The sequence below is a fragment of the Mus pahari genome, chromosome 22, assembly GCF_900095145.1.
Source record: "Mus pahari chromosome 22, PAHARI_EIJ_v1.1, whole genome shotgun sequence".
Taxonomy (NCBI): domain Eukaryota; kingdom Metazoa; phylum Chordata; class Mammalia; order Rodentia; family Muridae; genus Mus; species Mus pahari.
This window is the reverse complement of record NC_034611.1, coordinates 27,405,581-27,418,791: the sequence shown is the minus strand read 5'-3', so window position 1 is coordinate 27,418,791 and position 13,211 is coordinate 27,405,581. Positions and strand designations below refer to the sequence as shown.

The 13,211-nt window shown below is 36.5% G+C and overlaps 1 protein-coding gene across 1 annotated transcript in view; it reads right to left on the bottom strand.

Moving 5' to 3' along the window:
- Cngb3 (cyclic nucleotide gated channel beta 3) overlaps nt 1-13,211 on the bottom strand; it is a 193,970-nt gene that overhangs the window by 102,651 nt on the left and 78,108 nt on the right. The window contains exons 7-8 of the mRNA XM_021222281.1: nt 8,826-8,876; nt 5,299-5,385 (exon numbers count right to left, since the gene is read on the bottom strand). Coding sequence (XP_021077940.1) covers nt 5,299-5,385; nt 8,826-8,876 — 138 coding nt within the window. The remainder of the gene's footprint in view (nt 1-5,298; nt 5,386-8,825; nt 8,877-13,211) is intronic.

Here is a 13,211-nt window from a genome sequence, read left to right as displayed (position 1 = left end):
TATACTATCATATCATCTGCAAATAGTGATATTTTGACTTCTTCCTTTCAAATTTGTATCCCCTTGATCTCCTTTTGTTGTCTAATTGCTCTGGCTAGGACTTCAAGTAACATAATGAATATGTAGGGAGAAAGTGGGCAGCCTTTTTATCTTTGCTTCTTTTTGTTCTAGAGCTTTTAAGTGTGCTCTCTCTCTAGTTTCTTTTTGGCAGCACTCAGAGCTATGAGTTTTCCTCTTAGGACTGCTTTCATTCTGTCCCATAAGTTTGGGTATGTTGTGGCATCATTTTCATTTAACTCTAAAATAACTTTAATTTCTTTCTTTATTTCTTTCTTGACCAAGGCATCATTGAGTAGAGTGTTGTTAAGCTTCCACGTGAATGTTGGATTTCTATTATTTATGTTGTTATTGAAGATCAGCCTTAATCTGTGGTAATCTGAGAGGATGCATGGGATAATTTCAGTCTTCTTGTATCTGTTGAGGNCTGTTTTGTAACCAATTATATGGTCAATTTTGGAGAAGGTATCATGTGGTGCTGAGAAGAAGGTATATCCTTTTAGAATAAATGCTCTGTAGATATCTGTTAAATCCATTTTTTTACATAACTTCTGTTAGTTTAAATGTGTCTCTGTTTAGTTTGTGTTTTCAGGATCTGTTCATTGGTGAGAATAGGGTGTTGAAATCTCTCACTATTATTGTGTGAGGTGCAATATGTGCTTTNAGCTTTATTAAAGTTTCTTTAATGAATGTGACTGCCCTTGCATTTGGAGCATAGATATTCAGAATTGAGAGTTCATCTTGGAAGATTTTACCTTTGATGAGTTTGAATTGCCCCTCCTTGTCTTTTTTTGTTAACTTTGGGTTAGAAGTTGATTTTCTTCAATATTAGAATGGCTACTCCAGCTTGTTTCTTCGGACCATTTGCCTGGAAAATTGTTTTCCAGTCTTTCACTCTGAGGTAGTGTCTGTTTTTTTCCCTGAGGTTGGTTTCCTGTAAGCAGCAAAATGTTGGGTCCTGTTTGTGTAGCCAGTTTGTTAGTCTATGCCATTTTATTGGGGAATTGAGTCCATTAATATTAAGAGATATTAAGGAAAAGTAAGTATTGCTTCCAGTTGTTAGAGTTGGGATTCTGTTCTTTTGGTTGTCTTCTTTTAGGTTTGTTGAAGAATTATTTTCTTCTGTTTTCTTTCTTTCTTTCTTTCTTTCTTTCTTTCTTTCTTTCTTTCTTTCTTTCTTTCTTTCTTTCTTTCTTTCTTTCTTTCTTTCTGCAGGTAAGTACACAGAGTTCTGGAGCTCAGTTCTGCCTCCTGACTGAAGATGAAGGCCCAAAAGGGACCCTGTCTCACAAACTATGTTGCTTCTTCTGGCCATGTGCTCTCTTGTGCAGACTGGTCTCTTTGGGACCTGGGATACAGGATGGAGTTCTCACCTGGTCCAGTGCACAGAGCCCTCCCTGGCGGCTGCCTCTCCTTTGGAGGGGAAAGTGCCTAGGGGTCTGGGTCTCAACTCTGCTTCCTGGCTGAAGATCACATGTGTCCTTATTACAAGTTGGAACATCTTCTAGGTATATGCCCAGGAGAGGTATTGCTGGATCCTCTGGTAGTACTATGTCCAATTTTCTGAGGAATGGCCAGACTGATTTCCAGGGTGTTTGTACCAGCTTGCAATCCCACCAACAATGGAGGAGTGTTCCTTTTTTTCCACATCCTCGCCAGCATCTGCTGTCATGTGAGTTTTTGATCTTAGCCATTCTGACTGGTGTGAGGTGGAATCTCAGGATTGTTTTGATTTGCAGCTCCTAGATGATTAAGGATGTTCAACATTTTTTCAAGTGCTTGTCAGCCACTCAGTATTCCTCAGTTGAGAGGTCTTTGTTTATCTCTGTACCCCATTTTTTAATAGGGTTATTTGGTTTTCTGGAATCCACCTTCTCGAGTTCTTTATACATATTGGATATTAGTCCCCTATTGGATTTATGCTTGGTAAAGATGTTTTCCCAATCTGTTGGTGTCCTTTTTGTCTTATTGACAGTGTCCTTTGCCTTACAGAAGCTTTCCACCTCACACCTCACACCAGTCAGAATGGCTAAGATTAAAAACTCAGATGACAGCCAATGCTGAGGAGGATGTGGAGAAAGAGGAACACTCCTCCATTGTTGGTGGGATTGCAAGCTGATCTCTGAGACACCCGGGATACAAGATGGTGATCTGGCCTGAGCCTCAGAGTCAGATCCCTCCCGGGAGGTCCACTCTCCTCTGGTGGGAAGGTGCATGAGGTCTAGGGCTCAGCTCTGCCTCCTGGCTGTGGATGAAGGCCCAAAGGGACCCTGTCTAAGAAGCTCTGTTGTTTCTGTGGCCTGCTTGCTCTCCTGTGAAGACTGGTCTCTGAGAGACCTGGGTTATAAGATCAATGGGTTTCTTTCTAATGCATATAGTAAAAGACTACTCTACAATGGTTAAAATCATACTTCTAAAACATAAATAAAAGAATAAAAATATATCGTTGTTAACAGTAACTTTGTTTTTAAGGAAAAGGCCGTAAATCTCTATATATTTTTAAAATGTAGAGTCCACTAAACATTAGAAGAGGATGTGTTCTGTGCTATCCATAGGTTCAACGGCTTCATGTGATCTAATTGAAACAGAGTTGCTGTTTCCCTCAAGCTTGTTAAATGTGCTGATGCATACATAGGATATTTACTCAGCTGTAAGGAAAAATGAAATCGTGACATTTTCAGGTAACGGAATGGAACTAGAGAAAAATACTGAGCGAGGTAACAAATGCCCAGAGTGACAAATGTTGTATATTTTCTTTTATTCCTAGTTTCGTCTTAGCTCTCATTTCCTTGAGGTACTCCTATTGCATCCTCTCCTTATTCCTTCATTTCTATAGGAGATAGGGCACAGAATATGACCATGGAATCACCACGAATCCCAGAGCAAAATGCTAACACCAGTGTTGATGTGGTTCTGGAAATGTCTTTTACTTGCCTGGCTCCTTACCTAAAAATGATATCATGAAAAAAGTGTGTGTAGGTGTGCATTAATGTGCTGAATGTGTTTAGAAAGGGAAGATCTTATAGATGGGAGTCCTTGGCCACTACTTACTCCAAATTATCACCCAATTTATATGTGACTGCTGAGCCTTTAGATTAAATAAATTACACATAATAGGTTATTATTATGTATAACACATTCATATTATATATGAAACAATAATATTTCCTCTTAAGGTAGAAATATACAGAAGTATTTGTTACCCCAGTATTCCTGAAAATATCCTTCAAAAGCTCAGGTTGTGTTAAGCACAATTTTTGATAACTTGTTTATTTGGCTCTTACTACAAGTTTCCTGAAAGGACAATGTTTTAAAACTAATATTTTCATAGAGAAATTTTGTGTTCATAACACGTATTTTTCCCATTTATAAGTTGGAGACAGGTATATAATATTACCTTAGAGAATCATCTATACAAATAACACCTTTATAAATAACTGAAAGATAGGACTATTCAGCTAGAGAAAAATCAGTGTTGACTTCTATAATATTCTATATTAAAATGCTGGCTCTAGAGAGCTCTCTAACATGGATTCAGGGATGGGGTCTAAAAGGGAATATTTTATAAGCTTTCACTAAAAAGCCATTTGAACTCCAAATTCCACAAGAATCTGAGTCTTTTTGGAAATCAGTTCTGAACACATGCCTCCTGCAACTTTCCTATGTGAGTCTAAGTTTGACGAGTTGGTAGTCTGATGCTAGACTGTTCTGCCTCAATTTACACTCATTTTCCAAAATCATACCAGGACCCCCTAGAGTTTTCTTGGGTATATGGGAATACAGGATCACTATTCTTTAAACTTAGAATAATCATAAGCAGAGGAAAAATGATTTATGTGCCTGATCTATATCTGGCAATATTATAGCAAATAATCTGCAGTAAAATAAATAATGGCAACATCATCAGTGTGGGTGGACAGGCTTCCCCACTATGCTGATTCTCATCTTCTTCAGTGATAACATGAAATTGTTGGGAGGAATAAGATAGATAAAGGAAGGAAAGTTTAATAACAGTGTGTAGCAAGGTTAGCCATGGCAACCATTGTAGGATCCATCATGGCTGCTAGATTATGCTGGAAATATAATCAACATGTTTTCCCAAGATGCAAAACATGCACAATTAAAATGTATAATGTATATCGAGTTACTTTTAAGAGGGTTGTTTTTTGAAGTTCAAGTTATCATTAGCATTCTTTCAAAAATTTGAGATTTATTCATTTTTCTCAATTTTTAAAGATATGTGTGTATAGATGTTTTACCTGCATGTATGTTTGCTCCACATATGATGCTCATAGCTGACAGGAGAGGGTGCCAGATCCCCAAGAAATAGAGATGCAGACCATGGTTGGCTGGCATGTGGATGCTGGGAACTGAAACTGGATCCTGCAAGAGCAGTCAGTACTCTTAACTACTGCTATTCTTAAAGATGTATGTCAACACTCGCTCAGATTTGCACTAGTTTGTATGTTACCCAGCAAATCTGAGTTTATTAAATATGTATGTCTTAGGATATTTTGAATTGGCACTAAATATTTCAAAATCAATATTAAATACATCACTTCAAAATTTTGTCTTTCTTCCCACCTCTATTCATCCTGGTTTTCCTTTTCATCCTAGGCAACTGCTTTAATTAGTTTTTGAAAAGCATTTGCAGTATTTAGTAATTTATTTCAATTTAGAAAATTGGATAGTTTTTCTTTCTGGTTTATATAATTTAATGTTGTTCTGTAAAGTATTTTTTATCTAGCTTTCCCCCATATTCCTTAGCAATTTATCTTGAGCTTCTTTGCATATTATTACACAGAAAATATTCTTTGTTTTCCAGGTAAATTGTTATGTAGATTGCCACCAGGGCCTCAGGAAATTTAACTGCTTTTTGTTTGTTTGTTGCTTCTTTTGATCGCCTGATATTTTAGACATTCAGAAAATCTCTGATAAAACAGGTTGCAGAGAAAAAATAAAAAATATAAATTATTTATTTGTAATTCTAGTCATCTTTAGACCTACCAAAGTGTTCCATTTTGGATTATAAAAATACTTGTTTGTAAGATCTGCCTGCTGTAAGTAGTCATTTCCAGCTGTAGAATCAATGGCATTATTCACCAAAATATAGTACTGATGAAGACAGAGAAATGGAGAGCTGTTTAGAATGCGTTGAGCACTGTTAATTATAGGATATCTACATTTGCTTCAAGATTTTCATTAGCAGAAGGAGAAACCAGCTGAATATAGTTTCTTTACCTTTAATATCCGATTTGCTCTGAATATTGGATTAACTCCAAAGAAGATGTAGAGAACTTCGAATGGCAGTAGAGATGCCACATCCGTCTGTTGAAAGAACATATTCACATTTCTGTGGAGTTTGCCTGCCTCTCTATGCTTGGATTTGTACCCATATATATGTGCAAGCTACTTTTCTGTTGCTGTGATAAAATCTCCTGCAAGGTAACCTAAGGATGAATGAATTTTAGCTTATGGATCTAGGGGGATATAGTTTATCACAGTGGAGAGGACATGGTCTAGGCAGGGAAGGCATGGGGACAGAAACATAAAGATGGTTGTCACACTCCATTTGGACTCAGGATGTCTAGAGTGAATAGGAAGGAAATAGTGGCCTAGGGGTTATAAAGTCTCAAATTGGCCCCTAGTGAGAAAATTTCTCCAGCAAGGTTTCACGTTTTAAAGGCTCTACAACCTTCAAATACTATCTATCTAGGGACCAAGTGTGAGTCTACAGGAGATATTTCACATTCAACTACAACAGTATGTGAAAGTTGTCGAGCTATAATTAATTATTTACTACTTAAGCCAAGATTGCTTTCACTTATATGATGCCATGTAAAGACATTAATATCATAAAAACAGGGGTACCAGTTTACAAACTAGTATCAAACTAATATACTGGTCTATGGCCATACATTTCTCTTTCACTTTCATATGTCTGAGCTCTCCTTACTCATCAACTTTGTTCAGATTTTTCATGTCCCATATAGTTCAGTGATGATGCAAATGCTAATGTTAAAACAGATTTCGACAGCCTGGAAACATGAGGTCCTGGAATACAAATCAAATCTAGCTTTGATTTTGTTTGACATTCTTGTAAATTCATCGCAATGACATTGCTTTACAGTCCAGCTATTCCTTCAGTGCTCAGTATGGATTATATAGTTCTGGTTCATCTAGGTTTCTTGGTGATTTCTACCACTGTCTTCTTTGGGTTGTTTTGCTACCAACTACCTGCTATGAAAGTTTCTATTAGAGACTCTTAATTAAGTCTATTAATGTCTTCACAGGCTAAAACAGAGAAAGAAATAAACTCTGTTTTAAAATGGATCAGCATCTCAGATTGAAAAAAAAAAGTACTGGAAAGCACCATGATATGGCTAAAATATTCATTTTAAAACTTTTCATACATTTACATTATTCTTATACCTTTGTAATTAAATGGCACTCCTTAGGAATCAACATAATTTTGTCTACTTTTGTATATTTTGCATATATATACTTCTCTTTCTCTCTCTCTCTCTCATGTGTGTGTGTGTGTGTGTGTGTGTGTGTAGAAGAGGGCATTGCATACCCTGAAGCTACAGTTATAGGAGGTTGTGATCTGCTTGACACGGGTCCTAGAAACTGAATTTGGGTCCTCTGCAAGAGAAGCAAGTGTTCCTAGCCTCTGATCTGTCTCTCTAATCCCTTATAGACTTCCTTGACTGCAATAAGAAGTGACGTTTTAAAAATAAAATAATTGTTTTCATTAAATTTACACAGCCTATTAAGCACTACATTAAAAAATCTAAACTATCGTGAGATAATAAAGAGCAGTTAAGAACATGTAGGGAGTTGGTTCTGATGCTTTGATTAGGAAACTGTTTAGAATTGCCTGGCTGTTGAACTAAAAAGCATATTAAAAATAAGCTAATGTGTGTATTTCATCTGTGGATCTGAGAGAGCTCCTGGGCAGGTGCGTGCTTGTGTGTGTGCACCCGGCCAGGAACACAAAGTGGAGTAGACAAAACTACATGTTACAGGAACATGCTGTAAGACCACATATATGATGTAGAAAGTTTTGAGAAGTGAGTGACAATTTCAAAGCCAACAACTATTGACTAGAACTATCATTTACTTATTTAACCAGATTAGTTGTCATAAGCCAATGACCCTCAATATGTGTTGGCTTAGAAATTACACATATCATCAGCCCTTTACCCTGCACATATTGATCCTCATTATAAGTTGAGACATGAATAGGACATTAATTAAAATAATGTCTGAAACAAGGAGGTAGGGACACCTTCTTTTGACTTTTCTAGTGCTACTCTAGAACCAATGGTTTTCACCTCAAATGCCAATGACATTTTTATTTGCATCCTCTCTGATTGCTCAACTCACCACTTGATTTTTCTATGTAATCCTCAGTCATTTCTAATTTTAACTTCCCTCTGTGTGGATTTGTGTAGCCACAGATAATTCCCTGCTGAATTGTAGGAAATTGCATTAAGTATGGATTAACTTTAAATTCTGTAACTAGGACTTTGTAAAACATTTTAGTATGGAAACAGTAAGATTATTTCTACTTATAAGGATTAATCTAATGATATAATAATCAAGGGCAAAAATAACTATCCTGTCAGGCTTGTGAGATGGCTCAGTAGGTGAAGGCGCTTGTCACAAAGTCTGAGGATCAGGTTTTGATGCCTGGACCCATAGGGTGGAGGGAGAGTTCTGAGTCCTCTAGGCTGTCCTCTGACCTCCACACATGTGTCTTGGTGTGTGTGTTTGTGCATGCATACACTAAACAAATGGAAATAACTGTAATAAAAAATTAACTATACTGCAATGTTCTAAGACAGGTGGGCTGTGCTAAGGGAATTCAAAAGGAGTGACCAAAAATAAATGAATAAATAAATAAATAAATGAATAAATAAATAAATAAATGTACAGTTTCATGTTTATAAGCACAAATGGATTTTACATATCTCCAAATTCCATAAAAGTATTCAGAGTTCTGTGGATTTTACAAAGAATACTCTTTATGTCTGTACAATTTATTCAAACATTATAGATCTGTTATCAATGTCAAAGTGGAAAAAAGTTCATTGGAAATAAAAGAATTGAATGGGATTTGGGCCCTATAGTTTGATGTGTATGTGTGGGGGGGTGGGGGAGTGAGAGAGGGGGGCAGCTAACAATATTTGAGTGTACTACTTTGAGGAACTAAGTTAGTGTTCATGGCAGGGGAGGCTGGAGTCATGAAATGGTAACCTTAAGTGATCTTATATCTGCCTATTTTTTCAATTTGAAGACAGATTAAGAGAAAAGTATATGAGATAAGAGCATGTTTTATCTTAGAAAAGAAAGATGCTCTATTGTCTAAATAACTGCTTCTTCCAGTTCGTTTACTTTTCTTATATGAAGTACAGGAAGGAATAGAAATAATTTTGCAAACTTTACACCACCACAGCACAAGAATTGGAAACTAGAGTTCTGTTGACAATAAAAGGTATATCCCACTTTCCCTAATTGCAATGTATCTTAGAATTCCCTGGCTTTGGCTTGTACACATTTAACACCAAATTTGCAGATCTAAGGGAATGGATGTAATATGAAGTATGGAGAATAGACTATCAGGAGTACTTGCTGCTGCCTAATAAAACACCATCAGGTCTGTATGATGCTTGTTACAGGAAGACAACATACCTGTAGCAATGAGACTTAATGTGAAAATGGTTCTGCTTAAACCCTTCTGGACCTATTTGTGAGTCACCTACCTGAAACTTTGTAGAACTCCTGTAGTTCCTCTTCAGTTCGTTTGAATCTACCTAGAATACATTTGGATTTTCATTAGGTTCAGAAATTTTATTTATTACTTTTTACTTTTTTAATAGTTATTTCTCTCTACTAGTTTTCTTCAACCTCAGCCTATAATGCAGCTCTAGCATTTTGCATTTTAAAACCACACAGATGCCCATGTTGCTTTTCTCCTTTTCATTAATTTCACTTATTTATTTACTTCTAGCTAAAAAGTTTTATGTGGTATATTTTGACCATTTCCTTTTCCCCAGTAACTTCTAGATCCCCCTGTCTCCACATACACCTAATTTTATGTTCTTCTCACCCCTAAAACCAAGAAACAAAAAACAAAACATGAAAAGACAAATAGACATACAAAATAGATATACAAATAAACAAATAAAAATAAAATCAGACCAAAAAACAAACCAAATCATGAGTGAACACACACACACACACACACACACACACACACACACACACACACACAGGCAAACACGGAAGCTGTTTTGCTTTCCTTTTGTTGTCGTCCTCTTAATTAACATAGGAGTTGCAGGAGAGTCAGCCATATTCCTTTAACCTACTTCCTCTCCTCATAGTTGTCCCTAACCTATAAGAGTTGGTGGTAAACTCCATATGACCTAGCACAAGGCAAGGCCTGGGCCAAGTAGTGGGAGTGGGTGGGTAGGGGNACAGAGGTGGGGGGAGGGGTATGGGAAACTTTCGGGATAGCATTTGAAATGTAAATAAATAAAATAAAAAAAAAAATTCTAATGTCATATCAGTTCTCTTACAATACTGAAAACTTTTCTGCCCTTTCTCTAAAGTTAGACTATCTTAGCATTGATATTAAAAGATTAATTTGACTTTTTTTAAAAAAAAAAAAAAAAAAAAAAAAGAGTTGGTGGTAATTTATCTTCCTACTTCTTTCATACTGACAAAGTTAACAGTGCAAAGTCCACACAGGAACCCTTCCACACTTAACATTTGTGTTATAGAACTCCAGGTATTTTGATATGATACTTATATTTCTCGGGCCTTTTTAAAAATTTCTATTTAACATTGTGTATATAGTTATGTGATGTGTTTGTGTGTGTGTGTGTATCTGTGTGCATCTGTGTGTATGTGTGTAGATCATAAGACAAGCTTGTGAGGTTAGTTCTCCTTTACCATCTTACCTGGGTTCGAGGGTCAAATGCCATCTTGCCATTCCATTGGGTATTTTCTTTAAAGCCAGTCTACCTGGCTGAACTGTAATCTTGAGGACAGGACTGATTTTGACAATTGAGTAAACCAGTGTCTGAAACAGTCTAAGAACTTAGTAAACATTGAATAGATGGAGAGACAGAGACACGAAGAGAAGGGTAAGGGTTTTCGAACGTTCGGCGTTTTCTGGTCTCCTTGGTTTTCATGACTTTCTCTTCCAAGGGAGCAGAAATGCCACTTTTGGTCTACCTGCTTGAGTTGCTTGAGGTCCTGCATTTGGGTGTCTCTTTTGAACCTATCACCTGGTCATTAAAAATGCAGCATACCTCAAAATGTTGTCATGTTCTCTTATTATATTTACATCTTGAAAAAAAATCTCATTCATGTTTGTAGTTTCAAAGACCACCACACCAAATCTCTACCTCCTCCCCTAACATCGCATATAGGAATTGTACTCAGTAAAGCCAAACTTTGGATCATTCTCCAATCTCCCCAAGACAGTTCAGTCTCTCTTTTGGCAGTGGTTTCCCTGACTTAAGTGCTGTTTCTCCTTAGAGATTACACAATGCCAGACAATAGTCTCCCCAAATTGGAGCGCTTAATTTGTATTTATGTCAAATTGTATGACACTGCATGATTTTCAGAAAAAAAAAAACCCTCAAATTCCTTTTTATTGTTCACCAGGCTCTGCTTTTTCTGTCTTCCTGTCTTATCCTTCTCTATCTCACAGTTCTTCAAATGAGTCAGGTTCCCTCTTGAACATCTGTCCTGAATTTGTTCTTGGAGCCCAGATCATGTTTTCTGTATTGCAAAGGTGGAAGGGTATAGTTATTACCAACTATCCATCAGGATGGCCTGTGTTAATACAATATAGAAGTTCACTGTATTTCTTTTGTTTGTTTCTTCTTCATGCTTGAGCTTTGTAAACCATTAGGCACATATCTTTGACCTTTGATTTCTCAGTTCCTGACAGGGTCTAACCCCAGTAGGTGCTCGGTAGGTACATCTATGTGTAGTATGCACTACGGAGGTAGAAAGACTCTTTAACAGTGAGACCTAAAATGATTTATTCTAGTATTTTAGCAATTTTAGTGTGTGCGCACGTACACACACACATGCACGTGTGCACACATATATTTCAGTAACAGATAGGAAGTAGTTTCTTATAAACTGTTAATTGATTTAAATATTAGAACTTGGGCATTCAGAAGCAGTGTCATTGTCTACCAATATTTATCCTCTAACCATTCATGCATTTTAGTACGGAAGTTTTTAATTGTTCCCAAGTAATGTTAAAGATCAATTAGTTGGGGCTTTTTAGATGGCCCATCTGGTAAAATGCCTGTCACACAAGTGTGAAAACCTGAGTTGGTGGTCACAGTAGCTTGTGACTAAGTGCTGTGTGTATGTGGGTAGTGATGGGCAAATCTCTAACACTCAGTGGCTAGCCAGTGTGGCCAAATCTATGGTCTTCCTGTTTAGTGAGAGACTCTGTCTTATAAAATAAAGGTGGAAAGCAACTGAGGAAAGACACCTGACATTAACCTTTGGCCTCAATATACATATACAGATATACACACAGAGACATAAACAAAGACTCACAAACAGACACACACACACACACACACATAGAAATACACAAAGGTACCCACTATAGACAAACACATGCACACACATACAGACACACACACAGATATACACATGTAGATGCACACATGGTTGCATATAAACATGAACACACATATACATCACACATGTACTACATCATTTCCCCCAATTTTCCAGTCAACTCAGTTCCTAGTCCCTCTCCCCCAACTTTGGTTATACCTTTACCCACATACACACAGTAATTTTCATAGAAATATATTGAGATATGTGCAACATATGATTTGTACCACGAAGAAGAACGGATTATTGATCCATAGGTAGACACAGACAGGTTTCATTGGTGGTCTTATAAATTTTGTGCCAAGAAAGTGAGTAAAATCAGTCACTTCCGTCAAAGCCCTGATACAGACGCATGGGTACAACTCACATGCCAAGCTGCTAAATTAAAATACTGCATTCTTCCACAAACCAGGAGGGTTTGTTTTTTTTTTTTTTCACATTTATACCTTTCCTTTCAGAGTCTATAATTCCATGATTGAATAAATGTAAACACAGCTAAAAATGCTTGATTAAAGGGAAGTGGCATTTAGCCATTTTAAAATCCCTGTTCTTTTGAGTGCTAAGTAAATTTGGCACCATCAGCCTTATGAGGCTCAGTCTGTTTACTAGTGACAATTAGGCACTTACTTTTTAAAATGTCATCCTATTTAATTCCTTCTCTCTTTCAAGCCTGCTTACTATGCAGAAGGCATTTCTTCAGGGGAAGCTTACCTTAGGAACGGTATGCTAATTACATCTAAATCCTGTCCTAAATGATAGTCTTAGAGGAGGCTTTACTCAGATGCTAGTATTCTTTGTCATAATTTACCTCGTCTGATCAACAATTCTGCAATTTTATGTAGAACCAAGAAGAGCACTGAAAAAAGAATATTACATGTAGTGCAAGAATTACTCAAAGAAAGATAATCCTGAGCCAGCTATTCTCTCCTACAAACATTTCTTGAATATCCTTGAATTCCAAGGATAGATAGGAAAATGAGATAGAACACCATTCCCACATTTTAGGAACTTACTGTCAGGTGAGAAAGACAGCTAAAGACACAGAAAAGAAATAATGGTAAATGTGTGGATACTTATTTATTGAATTAAAGGCAGCTAAGGAGACAGGAAGGGAATAGCAAATATGTGCATGTTTATTCACTGAATTTACCTGGTAGTTAATTTCTACCAGTCATACCTTGGGGTATGTGTACATATCATCTTATTCAATCTTTATTATAGACTTATAAATTAGGAACTAATTTTAATTGAGTAGAAGGGAGAACTAATTTAGTTTAGTAAATTTTAGTAGTAAAGTTTGATCCCTGGTCTGTTTGTTTGTTTGCTTGTTTTTCTTTCTTTCTTTCTTTCTTTCTTTCTTTCTTTCTTTCTTTCTTTCTTTCTTTCTTTCTTTCATTCATTTATTATTTATTTATTTATTTATTTATTTATTTATTTATTTATTTATTTATTTATTTTGAGACAGGGTTTCTCTGTGTAGCCCTGGCTGT